Raw genomic sequence first — 15,766 nt, forward strand, 5'->3', positions numbered from 1 at the left:
TGATTAAATGAGATTTTATTTTTTTCGTCTTAATGGTTTGAGTATGCGTGCCTTTGGTTACGAACGACAGCATTGCGTTATAGTTGTATCATTTTCATCCACATATTCGTCTCAGAACATGCAACATTCAAATTCATGTTGACAGGCGTTGGGTTTTGCCAAGGTGGAAAGTTGCGGAGCGTAGGAGAATTGTCAGTAAGGACGCCATTTTAACTGCTGCAAAATTTTTGTGGAAACCAGGGCGCAAAAGTTCAACCATATTTACCTGGGAGCGTCTACTAGTGTTAACAAGTATCTACGAAAGACTTGAGCCCTTTCAAGTCTTCTAGACCGACCCCTCGGATGACCAACTCGCCGCGAGTAGAAATTTTTGCTCTTTTGGCTAGATCTGAGATGGTGATTTGTTTTGCTCCTTCCCAATAAAGTCCTACATATATCATTAAATCTATTGTTTAGTCTCCGCATCCGCTTCCAGCGGCTAGACGGTGGGTAGGAAATGTGCAACCCCGATGACCACAGACTCACAATGAAGTTTTTCAATGATGAGAGATTTCCGTCAGGGGAGGACGTTGAGACACTCTTCACCTAAACTGTCTTTTCACTCCCAAGCGTTGGCGGAAGCTGGCCCATCATGTCCTTACTGGGGTTATAGAACTGGATTTTAGAACCTACGTAGTTTGATAGCAAGAAGGGTTCTTGTTTCAGTAACTTGCGCCATTGAACTGTTCGCATCGAATCTATTTACATATTTAGCTTGCGGATTTCTTTACCGCTACTGGGAACCTTAGCAGGTCAAGACGGAAAAATATATCTATTTATATTTGATTTGATATTCATATAATATTTGATCCACCAACGAATTAGAGTTGGCAGATCTGGCTAGCTATTGAATGCAAAATTGAACAATGAAAGAGCCTGAGAAAGAAGAGAGGTGGGCTTCATTGTTCTAACTAGCCTGGATTCTCGAGGGCTTGAACGTGCTGTCAAAACGCACGTTAAGCCTCTACGGTCATTACAATTGACCCTAAATCCTGGGTTGGGACAAAGCTCATGAATGCTTTTGAAAACGTACAATATCAGATACCTTTCGTATCTTCTCTGAATACGGTACAGTTCCAACTTTTCTTGTCTCTCCCAATACGAGAGCTCTCTCATACCTTCGATGTTCCCGATGTCTTTGAATTTGCTCGACACCTTTTAAAATCCTGCTGAACTAGTTGGAGCCCTATCGGCGAATTGGGCTTAATAACGTTTCCCAAACGTAAAGACCCGTGTGTTTTACCAGGATTTATGTAACGACCACTCCCATTAAATGAATCAACAAGTTTGTTGGCTGATAGTTGCAAAAGCGTTGTTACAACTTGCTAATATGGTGATTTGCAACCCATATCACGTCGTCGACGAATGTTTGAATACTGGAATTTCCCTTTTATATATAACCTGCAATCAAAACCCCAAACAAATGACTGTGAACAACATGCAGAGTGCTGGGCCTATCATGGAGCCATGTGGAACTCCATTCTGAAGAGGCAATACTGGACAACGCAACCGTCAAGAATCGCGAATTAGTTGCCCTTTCGACGCACAAATACACCCTTGCCGATGGTATATGTTTCTTCAGGCCCTCCTTTCCTGATTCTGACCTTAGCCAGATTCCCACGGATGGAATCTCTTGAACCATGGATTTTGCTTGGTTTCGAAGTGACTTGATCTTGGAACCTCCTGTTCTTCAGGTTTTGTCCCTTGCTCTTCGAGCAGCTCTAGCGTCTGATGACGATGGTGATTTCTCTGAAATGAGTCACTAAATTAATGGCAGAGACAATGCAGTTTAAGAGGGCTTTTTGATTGTCTCACTGTGTCCAGTCTTTGATCGAGAAATGGGATGTTTATTGAATGTTTGTGTAGATCATTGCAGTCTCTTAATCATGCTTTTGATGGAAGGAGCAATGTCTTTCTTCCCGTTTTCATCTGCAAGAGCGCCATAATGGACAAGTGGTTAGAACCAGCAAATTCAGGCACTGTTGCACTTATGATATCATTCTTGTATGATATACATAATCAAGCGGGGATGAGCGATGTATTCCGTCGACATTTCCATCTGATTAGAAATGGAGGATGTTTCAGACCTAATCAAACCGAAGGCGTCTGTTGTGTATATCCACCGGATCCATGTAGAGTAGTCATATTTGGAAAGCCTTATCTATGTATGGCGAGAAATGTTTCCTGGCCAATGACCAAAACATCCGAGTTCTGTTAGCAATGGCACTAAACTGGCTCTAGTTGCCAGATCGGCAAGTTCCTAAGCTCCAGGGATATGGCATCATTCACGTGCAAGGGTCAGATTTAGGATCTCTCCCACTCGTCCAGCCATTATCGGTTTTTATATGCGGGTAGGGTTTGTGATCCAGGCTCTAACGACTTGGCTATCTCTGCAATAAACCTTGGAATCGATTTGAAACCTGAGGGCCTGCTCCAGATTGGTCGCCAACCGTGTTGCCATTACTGCTTCTTGTAGCTCTTACTTCGATATGGTCGTGTCCTTCTTGGGCGATATCTTCGTTTTGGAACAAATAAGTCTGATCATATTTTTCCCATGAATAATTCTCCAACACCTCAGGTATGAACTTGCAGCAAACGCTGGCTCAGATAGATCGATGACAAAACTGTGATTGTGTGTCAATTTCTTCAACTGCCATGAGCAAGAGACGTTGTCACTTTGCAAGTTGTATGACTTTCCTTGTAAGATTCTATCGCTTCCAAGCAATGGCGAGTCAATTTTTTATGTCAAATAAATTCATTCACTACCACCCAACTACAACTTTCTGCAGTTCCTCACGTCTTTAACGAAGCAGAGTTTGTGGTGACCGCTTTTCACCTTTCTAGACTTGTTCCGAGTACGAGAAGCTGGACTCCAGCAAATTATTTGCGCTCCATCAAATGGGCAGTGAAATAATGCATTTTCCCCAATCTCTCAATGCAATGATATGTGCCATTGGGTTCCTACGCAATTAAGCGTAGGGCAAATTGAAATTTGGAGTCTCAAGTGACTTTTCTTCCCCTTTCATTAGCTGGTTGCCTCCTTGAGCAGCACCTCAAACCTAATGACTTTCCATCCCCACTTGCGAGGTCATTCCCAGAATTCCCGGAACAAGACAGGTCAAATCATGAAACATTGTAATCCTTTAGAACTATAAATATGCCAATGAGCTAAGGCTCCTAGCAATAAATGATCTTACTAGGAATTTAAAGATCGGTTTGAATCAGAGGACCGGTCGGTGCGCATTTCCAGAATAAAGAGCAAGAACGTCCTTTAATACGAAAAGCTGCAGTCAGAAGTATGCTCAGGACTGAAGTAATGTTAGGAAAGTCCCAGGAAAGGAAAGGTTGTTCGACCAACGATAATTAACAATGAACACTTCATTTTTCTTTGCATTTGAGCAAATGCAATTATTGATGATTTGGTGTCGAGGATCTTGCGCTTAAAAGGAGTCTCAAGAAAGAGAGAAGGAGAGCAACAATAAATGATTGTTAACCGCCAAAAGTAGAGTTCCATACTCACAATCTGAACTCCCTCGTTTTGATTTTTATTGATGTCCCCTCAGGCTACCATTATACGTTTTAAATTGGCTGGACAAGGTGTTCAAATCCACTAGAATAAAAAATCATCTGCAATAAGTTGTAAAATCATAACGATTGTTCCTCGAAAGAAGAAACTCACCGCGTTTCAAGTTGCATATTAACTTGATAGTGGATACACTTCTTTTATTGACGCTTTGCAGAGTTGCGTGATGTCATATACGACCAATCACAAATCAGGATCGACTTCGTTGTGAACTAACCTCTACGCAGAGTTTTGTAGAATCCTTGCTTGCACCCCAAATAGTAGAAAAGCCTTTTTTAGGTTACTGTTGACTCATCTAGAATTTGGTCACGAAACTCAAGTGTGTTTCTAGTTGTTAGCCTGACACTCAATTGATACAACTTCAGGGTTTCAAACGGAATAGAAACAGAGAACATTGATATTACGTCAGGCAATAGTTGAAAATCTAATAAAATGTCAAGCTGCATTAACAAGCTTTCAATTCCAGAATCTCGCAAGCATCCAGTCTCGAGATTGACGATGAGGTTTGGGGTTTAAATCTGCTTTTAGTTGCGAGAATCCTATGCCATCCTTGAAAATGTAACAGCTTTTTTCCTTATTCTAGATATCCAGGAGAGGAGAGTTTACCCCAAAAATGATAAAAAAGGAGGTCCAGAAAACGGTTAAGAGCATTTTCCTGCATACGGTATATCAAGCTTTCAAAATTCGAGAAGTCAAGTGAAACATCGGGGAAGAATACGTGAGTAATGATGAGGAAACTTCCTAAATGAAATTTGAGACTGTATTTTAAACGGACTGAAGACTAAGTGTGTTGGAACCTAAAATGGTGTTTTAAAGCGTCAAAGCAACACCAAATTCAAGTCAGTCAAAAAATTTATACAATTATGGTAATGTGAGCGGTTTTGGTTGTGATTTGAGGTGGATTGACATAATAGAATGAAAAGCAATGTGTTTATAAAGGGAGGAGGATCATGATAGTTGCCTCGTAGATGATTTTGTTGATGTCACTGAATATATCTTACATTCTAACAATAAAAAGAATCCCCTGTTGTTCTAATGTAATCCAAATTTCATCCAATGTTGAGAAATAAATGATAATTAATGCATTAAGCGAAATTCAAATGATCAGAGTGTCATATTCAAGAAGATATTGTTATTATAATGTAAATAAGTTGCAATGTCTTTTGCAAGGCCAAATCTAAGACGAATGAATCATAATTTGCTCGAAAGCAGAAAAACAAAGATCAGACATGATGGACAGCAATTCAGTGAGGCGAACTCCCTGTCACAAAAGAGTACGATTATAATAATATATCTTGCAGCTCAAGGTTATGTCATAGCGTAAAATATTGAGACATGAAAATGCGAATATGTAGTAATTTACAAAGATAGATACAAAATAGCCTAATATAACAAAGTTAGTGTTTGCCCAAAAAGCAAGTCTCTTGTACACCATTTATTGGCAACAACGTTTGCTTCAAAGACATAAAGTAAAAAAAAGCTTACATACCTGAACGAAAATAGGCTGTATCTTCATTTTATGTTGTCATTACTCATTACTACATAACTTTGACCACCTCTGCTGAGTTTTTTCAGCCAACTTTTTGGCCAAATTTGGCCAAACTGATTTATTTGGCTAGCTCATTTGATCATCATATTCAGTGCCAAATTTGAATAAGATGAATGGTTGTTGAAATTTTGAAATTCTGTCTGTCTTTCCTTTGAATTCCATATCTACAGTGCTGTGATAGATGTACGTAAGTGAAAGCAAACACTTTTTGACAAGCAAAATAGAAATGCAATACGAGGTGCCTCAAGCAAAATTTATGACTAGATAGCAAGACAACATGATCCCAAATATAGGATTCTATTGGTTATTCCAAATTCTACAGTGTCTGTAAAGACCGTACTCAACAGCAGTACTGGCAAACCAACTTAGTCAAAATATTCCCAAATGGCAATGACATATCAAACTTCGGTAAAGAGGTACTAAATTATAGGAGAGTACGAGTCGATCTCAGGTAAATCTGGAAAATCACTTCGAATCCTAAGCACGTAATCTCTTTAACTGATTGCTTTGAACTCGATATTAAAGGTAGGTCATTTTTATATCATTCACTTGTAATGTGGTTACTCTCAAAGTTATGTTGGCAAAAGCTTACGTAGCTGACAAAGAGCAAGATAGTTCGAATTTCATGTACATATGTACCGTATTGTTTACTGCATAACTTTGACCATGTTTTCTGAGTTCCCCAAAGAAAGGACACTAAAGCAAGGAAACGCCACTTTTTTGTGATCGCCAAACCTTTCCCGCCAAGTTAGGCCTAAACTTTTGATGGGGAAATTTTTGAATGTCAATTATTGGCATACCTATAGAACAAAATATGTGACAAATACCATTTTTGTAACCGTTCATGGTATGTGCTTCAAACCAGGCATGTGAATATACTTAAAATGACTTCAAACATCTTGAAGTACAACAACTGAAAAGTGCTAACTAGGTTTTCTTGAGAAAACAAGGATTTGCTCTAAACACAATTAGTCAAATTTTTATTTTGCATAGAATATTATTTGAAGAAAATCGTTTCAGCAACATTAAATAATATATGATGGGATTGCCCAAGATGTTCCGTATGCGCAAGAATTTCTAAAACCGTGCTTGATAGGAATCAATGTATGTGAATTCTCAATTCGTTAACTTGAATTTTGAATAAGTAGCTTGTCCTTTCCTTCACATTAACTGAATAGGTTCTTAAGGTTTGCCTAACACTTTTATCTATTATTCCTTGGGAGTTCTACAATTAGGGACTATTTTGTTGCTTAAGGAGGTCTTATTTTTGAGATAAAAAAGTAAGTATGACAATTTATTTTGTCATTGAAATTTGTCACCAATAGCAAGGAAAACTTTGTTGTTGTTTTTTTTTTAGTTCAAATGATTAGAAATGATGACTGCAGTAGTGTAGGCGCACTGGAGCACTAAGACGAGGCACGCCATGAAAAGAGCAATTCGAAGTAACTTGATCACTTGTGGGTGGTGAACTAATACGTATGATATGGGTTTAATATCAGAGACAGGTAGGTGTGAATCTTTTCTGTTGATTATATTAATGCCAGCCAACTGATGTGTAAGAAATGACACCTTTCTTACGGTCAGATTTCACTAATTTAGGTTTGCTTGCTAACGGTTTAGTTCCTACAGATGAATCAAGTGAAGTGCAAGAAGTTCTCTTTTTTGTTAACTTCCTCGGTACTTTAAGTTTATCACTATCAAAAGAATATTGAGTCGTCGATGCAGCATTCCTTGATGCATGTGCTTCTTATGCGATGTAGCCACGACATCATTAGGCTTACAACAAGAATGACAAAAGCGAACGAACGTAATTAGACAAGACGACGATGTACACTTTTTTTTAGGTCTCATGGAGAAATTAAATGATTTGGCAGCTCTAAAAACTTTGAAAATATTTGTGGAGAAGAATGGCGAAAATTGGCTTGTTGTAGCGGCATGATACATATCTAATTAACATGATTGTTGTTTGTTGCTTATCCATGTTAAAGAACAATTAGAGACCAAAATAGAACTATGCTCCTCTTATCTTATCCAAAGGGCAAATATAGTGATTCAATAGACTGCTCCCCGGAGCTCTGAGGTTCAAATCCATTCGGCGGAAGGAAACTTGAGGAAGGCGTGGAACCCATGGGTCTGAAAAGTATTTTCGGAACACTTCCTCCAAGCGCTTTTGATTTCCTTAATTGCCAACAACGGTTCTTTCCTTTTATCCAATGGATGGGCATTGAATAACACCGATTGTCGTCTTTTGTGAGAATACTTAGAATTATAGTAGTTTATTGATATGACATGAAAGATAATGAAACATCTCCATTCAACAAAGAGGGTTCCACCCAATGTACCAGAGTAGCTAAAACTGGGTTTCTTAATTATGACAAAGGATTTGAATTTGACTCATCATGCAGTCCGATGATTTACAATAGAGTGGCTGTAAATGCTTGTGTTTCTTTTATGATGATCATCATCTGGGCATTCTTTGCATTGTGCGGTCGGTGGGAGTTGTTGTGCATTGATTTGTTAGCACACCTTCCTTGACCTTCGCTTGAAGCGCTTCATCCGTCGCCTCCATTCGCGTTTCCACTCAATCATGAGAGTCTTCTTGGAGACCACAAACCCGGGTCGAGTGCCACGCTTGCCCCCGTCCTTACTACTATTAGTATTATTGTTATCATCATCATCGTCGGCCTCATCAAAGATGAGAAATGAGGCGTTCTCCTCGATGCGAGGGCAGCGGCACCGCAAATTCCTCGTCTTTACCCACAGAGTCGTCTCTTGGCCCCTGTGGAGTCGAGGGCCTCTCGAGGGTTTCTTGTACCTCTTATCGACATGAACCCGAAATGTGGTCCATTTCTCATCTACGTGCTCCTTCTCGAGAACGGTAATCAGATAAACAGAATCCATACTGCAATACTTGCGCATCTGGATGCGTTTGGAGGTGCTGTGACACTCATCTGCCGCCACGGCACACTCATCATCCGAGGGACTCTGGTAGCGCTCGCCATAACTGGGACCAGGATCGGGATCATCGTTTTTCTTGTGCTCATTATGTCGGGTTCGTCCCAAGGAACGAATGGTGTTGGGCACTTTGATGCAAGGAGCGATAGGAGATCCACTTTGCTGGTATCCTCGAGCACACCGATTACATTCCCGACCCGTGACACCATCTTTGCAGGGGCATTGGCCATTGGTTTGGTTACAGATCTTGCCAGACGCCCCCACAGGATGGCAATTACAGGACTCGCAAGCTCTCCTGTGGGATATGGGCTTTTTGGGATTTCGGAAATAACCCTCTTTGCAGTAATGGCAATGACGACCAGCTGTGTTATGGCGACACTTGAGGCAAACCCCTCCTGAGACTCCTCCGGAAAGTTGGTAGAGTTCCATGTTGAATCGACACCGTCTGGCGTGGTTGTTGCATTGACACGGAACACACTCATTGGCCCCTAAAGAGGTGGCTCGGCCCCAAGGGCGATCGAAATGAAATTCTGGAACAGAATACTCGGAAATTGAGCCAGGGATTGAGGTCGAAAACGGACACATTCTTTTCGTATTGAGATAGAATGAATACTCAATGTCAGTAAGTAAGGAGTTGGAGTGTCGTCTTGCTAGAGAAAGGCGCCGGAAGGGCTGTCTCATACAACCAAATCAGACTGAGAGAAGTGATTCTGAGAACTGTGCATTCGAAAAATTGATCATATTGCTTCCCCGTGGCCTTAGGTGTCTAGACGATCAAATATTCATTAGTAGCTCATTCAAGTAGTTACCATATCAATTGCATCGAGCGAGCTCATTAAGGTATTAAATGATATCATGCGAGTGGCACCCCTTCATCTTCATCTCTCTCTAGATAAATAATATACGTAAGGAACTCAGAGTGGGTGGTGGTGGCTTTCGCGTTGACGCACACGCAAACCTCTGGTTTTTGATCAGTAGACGCTACCGAATCATCAAACGGCAAATCAATCACTCAAAGCCGGTTGGAATTACTTTTACGAGGCATGAATCTAAACAGATGTACAGGAATATGCATTCTTTCTTACCTTTGCATTTTTCGCATTCCTTTCCGTCCGTATTATGTTTACATTGGCAAGCCATATCTCCAGTGTTGGGGTCCAATTTGCATTCGGAGGCGTGTCCATTGCACTTACAACGCCCACCAATGGCCAAATCGGAGATCCCCACCCATTCCTTCATGCCGGAGTTCAGCGACCAATCTCCTTTGGGGCGATCCGGCATGGAAATGTTATTGATATAGAGTGTGGACTCCAGGGATCTGGTTCCCAAGGATCGCGATGCAGGTTTGGGAACATATGGGAACACAATACGAATGTCTGTGGCAGTCACCCAATCCTGCAGAACTGGGCTGTGCTCGAAATCTTCTGCGCTGGGTCGGTCAGCCAAAGTTGAAAAGGCAATTCGAGTGCCGGAATCTTCGTCCAAATGGGCTTTGACACAGAGAGCCTCCTGCTCGTTGGCTCGTGTGATTTGGACATTCTCCTTCTGCTGAAATGTGCCGAGGCAATCTTCAGAATAGTACTGGAACGGTTGCCATGATTTGCCGTGGTCCATGCTTTTGTAGATCACCATTGTTTTGGGCTTGTCACTGCAGAAATGGAGGGATATGTAGGTGAGCTCGAACTTCTTCTTCAATGAGACGGTCAGACTGACATTCTCAGTGGGGTTCATGTCCGAGAGCCAACATGTTTCGTTGTTGGGATTGTGAAGGTCAGTGAGGAACTCGGCGGCTTCCTTGCTTTTCGCATGACACTTGTGGCAATTGAGGCGCCCATTGGCTCCTTTGGAGCAGTACTCGCTCAGGTGTGACCCGCAAGTCGCCGCGGTCTCGACTCGAACACCAAATGCGGCGTTCACAAAATCCGGGACACACGAAGTGGGACGTTTGTGTTTGTCACTAAAGCAGGGATCCAGAACCATTTCTCGGCCTGAGTAGGAGTCGAGCAGAACCGAGGGTGAGAAGGCTGAACACCACGGAATCAGCAACGACCCCAACAATGCAAATCCAAGGTTGACCCTAACGGATAGGATTCGAACCGTCATGTTGACGTGAAATGGCACATTCGATGGAACCACACGTCTTGAAGTGATGGTTTGGAATCGATTGGACAACTGTGTTCGAACTTGGTCTATGAACTCGGTTCCGTCCTAGGAAGTGCATGGAGGCATCCTCGTCGGAAACGTAGAGCTCGACATTGGCGATGCGCGATCGAGAAGGGACTGACTAACACGACAACATGCGGCCAAGTACTTGGGAATTGGTCGGGAGTGGGTCTGCGGTGCTCAAGAGCAAAAATGCAGAGAAGAACTATCAACAAAACAGAACGAGATCAAGAAAAGAGGGTTCCTCGGCTATCATTCTGGGTAACGAAGTCCTCCGTCCTTGCTCGGGGAATGAGGGAGCTGCGGGGAGAGTGAACCTCTGAAACACATACCCACACTCATGCACACGAAATGAAGCCGGCGAGTGTGGACTCACTCACCCCTGGACCCATCCGCTCATCGGCCACACAGCCAACCAATTCGAGCCCACTGAACTCCATCCACCGAGTGCTTTACCACCCAACCAACAACCCCTCGACGCTTCAACGTTCCCGAATTGCCTTCTTCTTCTCTCTATTTTCGTTCGTTCTTCGTTCGTTCCTTCGTTCGTTGAGCTGTTCGTACGCACAAACGGGTGAGAAGAGAACGAGTGAGTGAGTGAGTGAGTGAGAAGCTTCTCGCTTCTGGCGGTCGGGGGCTCAGCAAAAGCGGTGGGGGAAAAGGCAAGAAGAAGGTTGAGTAAAGAAACTCGGCCGCACTAAATAGATAGATAGATAGATGGATAGAGATGGAGAGAAGGGTAATAGATACCACACTATACAGTCTACACCGGTGTGTGGAAACAGCCTCGATCGAGAGAGGGAACCTTTTTGCACTTAAATTCCCTGTCACCAACACGACGACCTAAGACGGAAGGAGATGTGGAGGACGGTGACACTCCTCACTCTTGAGCCAACTAACTCGCCGAGTCGGTCGTTTCACCATTAAATTCAAAGCACACCCATAACAGTAAAGACTTCGGATGACTTTCAGCCAGGAAAGTATGGCCAACTCTGCTTATCCGTTCTTCAGTTGGCTTGCATTCATTCAATTGTTTATTTAGACATTTTTTTTTTCGATTTAGTCTGCCGGCTTGAATCCCCTGGTGTTATTTGGGTTGAACCCATTTAAAATCACTGCACCACTCACAGAGGAAATGAGGCATAAGGATTTCAATCCAAGGCCGAAGCCATCACTTAGTTTGAGAAAGGTTGAGAGCCGAAATGGGAGAATGTTCTCCAACCAAGGATAATGCTCCTCGATCTAGGCACTAAAAGAAAAGAGAAACAGAGTGATGGAGGTTAAAAACACTTCCAAATGGAATCAGCGAAAATGATCGGTCAACATCGCTCGCCCCATTTCTGCAATGGTTTGAGATGGGAAGGACCACAACACCTTTCTTTGTACAGTCTGTTTTGATTGTTTAGGCTTAGGAATGATACCCAGTGCCGGCAAATCCCATATACCGTAAAGCCGGCGATGATTCTGCTCGAAATACACCGCTTCTCATGGATGGATAAAGGGAAAGGGTGTGTATAGAGACTTTAGGAAAGGCAAGCAATTTTCCGTTCAACACTCCGCCAAGAAACAAAGTTTGCTCACATCACCAAATCGGACTGGTTTTGTTGGCTGGAGAGCAAAGTCGATGGATGTCTTTTGTTCTGTTTTCTATCCTGATCCCTTTGGTCCATGCAAACTCACGATCTGATGATGAGTGAGAACCACCATTGAACCGACCAACGTCAAGAGATCCAAGCCTACTACTACTACTACTACCACTACCACTACTACTTTGATCACAGCTGAACATGACAGATTTGACAAAAGATGAGGAGGCTCCTCCGTTCCAGCCAGCCAAACATCGGGTCTATCCATCCATCCATCCATCCATCCATCCATCCTTCTATCCATCCATCCACTAGTATGTACAAGTCCGTTCAGCCCCACCGTCCAGTACGAAATCACGGAATGATCGATGGTTTTGGAACGTTTCAAAACATAGCTTGGAAGCATTAGTAGTTGGTGTCGACCAAACAGTCACAATGGGATCATCCGTAGGGCGAAGAATGGGAAGGATTAGATTTTTGTCCAAGCTGGCCAACCCAACGACTGCGTTAATAAGTCCGTGGAGATGACTTCCAGTTCCACTCCGAGATCCGAATAAGGGCACAATGGTACTAGTGTGTATGTACTGTAGGTACATGGATATTGCCCATACCTTTTGCTTACGGCGGATCAGGGATTAGACCCATTTCACGTGATAATCGAGCCAGTCACGGTAGATGGATGCTTCACCCAACGTTCTTCACATCGATGGTTGCTGGGTTTTTTTTGGCATGCACAAACTTCTAAAGTAACACTTGAGATGAAAGAGTTGGTGGTTTTTGCCAAATCCTCCTCCTCCTCCTCCTGTTCTCGACGCAAGAGCTAAGAGCGTGGTTTGATCTGAGGAGTGACTACAACTTGGATTCATAAGACGATAAGAGGCGCTCCTTTGATTACGTTAATCTCGTTCATTAAACCCTCCCTGACTTGCTTCCCTAGCTCCTCTTGCTGCTCAAGGTGGACAGCGGAAAGGCGGAGAAACAAGACCACACGTACCTTGCGGGGCTGGCCACCCTGCGGTGGGTAATGGGAGAAGGAAGGTGCATGAAGACTTGAAGAGGGAATTTCAGCGCTTGGATGACCAAGAACCAGGTGAGAGACAAGGGAAAGAAAGGGTTCATCCACGATGCTCGGGCCATCGGTCGGTCGGTCGGTTGGTCGGTCGGTTGGTCGGTCGGTCGGCGGGTTTGGACAAGATTGGTCGCCGAGCTGTCTCCTAGACTACTCCTCTGGTAATCATGAAAGAATCAGTCTGCATGCAGTAGTCCAGTGTCCATCGCTTCCTGCGTACTTTTTACCTTTAATTCATTGCAGAAACATTCTCAGTTTCGTTGTTTATGGTCGGCCCCCGTGTTTAGGGTTGGTGCCAGTCGAAATCTGCAGTACCTTAAATAGGATGGGATAGAGGACTGCAATGCTATTCCTCATCTCGGTACTGGTCATACATCGATCGCACTCTATGAGTGCCTGGGTATGGGTGGGAAGTGGGGACCCACTTGGGCTCTCCGTGGAAGTGAAGATCCCAGGTGGACCGAGTAATACGCGCTCAACGAAATGGGTCCGAGCGAGTGTGAATGGTTGGTTGGTTGGTTGGTTGGTTAGCTAGTTGGTCGCATTCCAATCGCGTCTCAACTTCACACCTGATCTGACCAAGATTGACCACCCGTTGAGCTCCTTTATTGGATCGCTTTAGGAGGGTCCCTTCGATGGGGGGGAAAATCTCGTCAAGAACCTCGGCGACGTTTCTATTTTCTTCTGTATCCCTCATCTCAATGAATGATCGCTTGAATCCCTACCAACTCGTCCAATCAATGGTCATTGTCGAATTTCCAGGTCCCAAAAAGAATTCGTGATCAAATGGCTCGGCCAAAGTCCGGTTGGAACTAATCAGGGCGATGGTCAGCCAAGGATTAGCCACACCATCGGTCTAAATCAAAACCCGTCCCAGTGGACTTCTTGTCCGTTCATGTGCAACGAACGACACATCGAAAACGGCTCAGATGGGTCAGAGGGATGGCAGGCTGCATTCTGCGGACACGGCAGACACGATCTCACTGAAGGTTTCGTAGGACAAAGGGGTTTTCCGGAATGTAATTGATTGGATCAGTTTCATTCAATGATGATCATCATCGTCATCCCATTCCCAATGGGCTGAGCGGCGACACTCTCCTGGTCGTGGTTGAGCTCGTTCTCGTCGTTCTCGTCGTCGTTGTCGTCGTCGTTTTACCTCTCTTCCACTAATGGAATCTGTTTGCATTCGATTCACTCTCTAAATAGCTGGGGGGCAACGGATCCAAAGTGATCGAATGAAATTCGGAAGGTTCCTCCTCCTCTATGGTTGTCATTGTTAGACGAGTTGGAGTCGGAGAATCGGAGAATCGGAAAAATCAAGAACAACGCCAAAGAGGCTCCCAATGGAATACTCGTTCGTTTCCTTGTAGTAGTGTAATAGGAGATCCCGAATGCTTACTAGATTCTAGCTTGTATACCGTGGTAGATACGTTCGTTTGGTATCAAGCTCCAGGCTGAGAAAAACAGTGTAGAACATTTGGAAGCGTGGCAAATCTTGATAGAATTACATACGCTGAATTGCCAGAATAGCATCTACATAGCACTCGCTCGCTGCATTTGGTGTGGTGGCACATTCCCTCCAACAAATATCGATCGAACCATAATGGCCATAATGGCTTGCGATCCACGATTCGGATAAAAACGCGCCTAATTGAGGATGATGCAGCAAACAAATCGGAATTGGAACTTTAGCATTAGCATTCCACTTTCGAACTCTACGTACATAGAGGTTTATCATCATAAAGTATGGAATCGTTTTTGTCCTTGCTTATATGGCACGATCCTGAGCTATCTAGAGCGGATAAGGGTGGATATGCGGTACCTGATTGAACTCATTCGGCACCACTCTGTCTAGGTCTAAAGAAAATCTGGGATTTCCTTACCGAATAAATGGCAGAATGGCTCGTATCTTCGATCAGCATAATCAAATAACAAGCTGAGTGGTTTTTCCAGAAAAAAAACCTCGAGAATGTCCATCTGGAAAAGATGATGCCGAATATGATAGAGTGCAGTAAATAGAAAGCCAGACTTGAAAACACGACAAGATTAGATAGGAACGGAACAAAACGAGCTGGCATTTCTCAAACATGAACTTTGTCAGCAAGTTTGGAACAATGATCATAAAACTCGGGTTACATACGAAAAAACATAGATTTGATGCGCGTTTCAATGTTTCTAAGTTGCGGTCTTACGTCACTGAAATGAATGAAACTTCAATGACAGTCAATCATCTGAATCGGTACAACTGCCTTTCGTCACTTTCAACATGAAACTTTGAGTGGCAAAATGAGAACGGGACACGTTGAAACTACAACAACTATGTTTTCCTGACTCTGTACAAAATGCCCTTGACCCTAATTAGCGGGGTATCTCAGCGATCAGATTGACGGATCAGATCCTCAGACTATGGCAAATTTGCTATTTCGACTCCACGAGCAAATCACGTGGATCCTGATGAGCATATTGATTGACATTAATATATGTATATAATGTGGCTGTGGCCTGACGTTTAAGCTATTTGCTGATTGTCCTAATTTTATTTTCATGTAGCCGGGATGAAAATTGCCGATCAAATTTCCAAGCTCGGATTCCGGATGCCAATTCTCCAAGTCAAATGAGTACAGAAACACTTTTGAAATTGTTCAAATGAATTTGAGTTCAGGTCTGAACACGGTTCACATGGTTTTTACCCTATCTAGCCCAATAGAAGTGTAGGCAGAAAAACCACCCCTTCGACTGATGAAAAGATAATAAACCGGAAGGATTTTTTTTACAAGGAAGCAGCTCAAATCAATTCGTTTAATTAAATTAAAACGGTTTCC

At 43.1% G+C, this 15,766-nt stretch overlaps 1 protein-coding gene across 1 annotated transcript; it reads right to left on the reverse strand.

The window, feature by feature from the left end:
* Positions 1-7,428: 7,428 nt before the first annotated feature.
* On the reverse strand, positions 7,429-12,667 carry LOC131893378 (netrin-1-like). The gene is made up of 3 exons (XM_059243375.1): positions 12,487-12,667; positions 9,212-11,538; positions 7,429-8,656 (listed from the first exon to the last, which is right to left on the reverse strand). The coding sequence occupies exons 2-3, from the start codon at positions 10,227-10,229 to the stop codon at positions 7,689-7,691; spliced, it is 1,986 nt and encodes a 661-aa protein (XP_059099358.1). The 5' UTR covers positions 10,230-11,538; positions 12,487-12,667; the 3' UTR covers positions 7,429-7,688.
* Positions 12,668-15,766: the final 3,099 nt, after the last annotated feature.

The sequence above is a fragment of the Tigriopus californicus genome, chromosome 2 (assembly GCF_007210705.1).
Source record: "Tigriopus californicus strain San Diego chromosome 2, Tcal_SD_v2.1, whole genome shotgun sequence".
NCBI lineage: Eukaryota > Metazoa > Arthropoda > Copepoda > Harpacticoida > Harpacticidae > Tigriopus > Tigriopus californicus.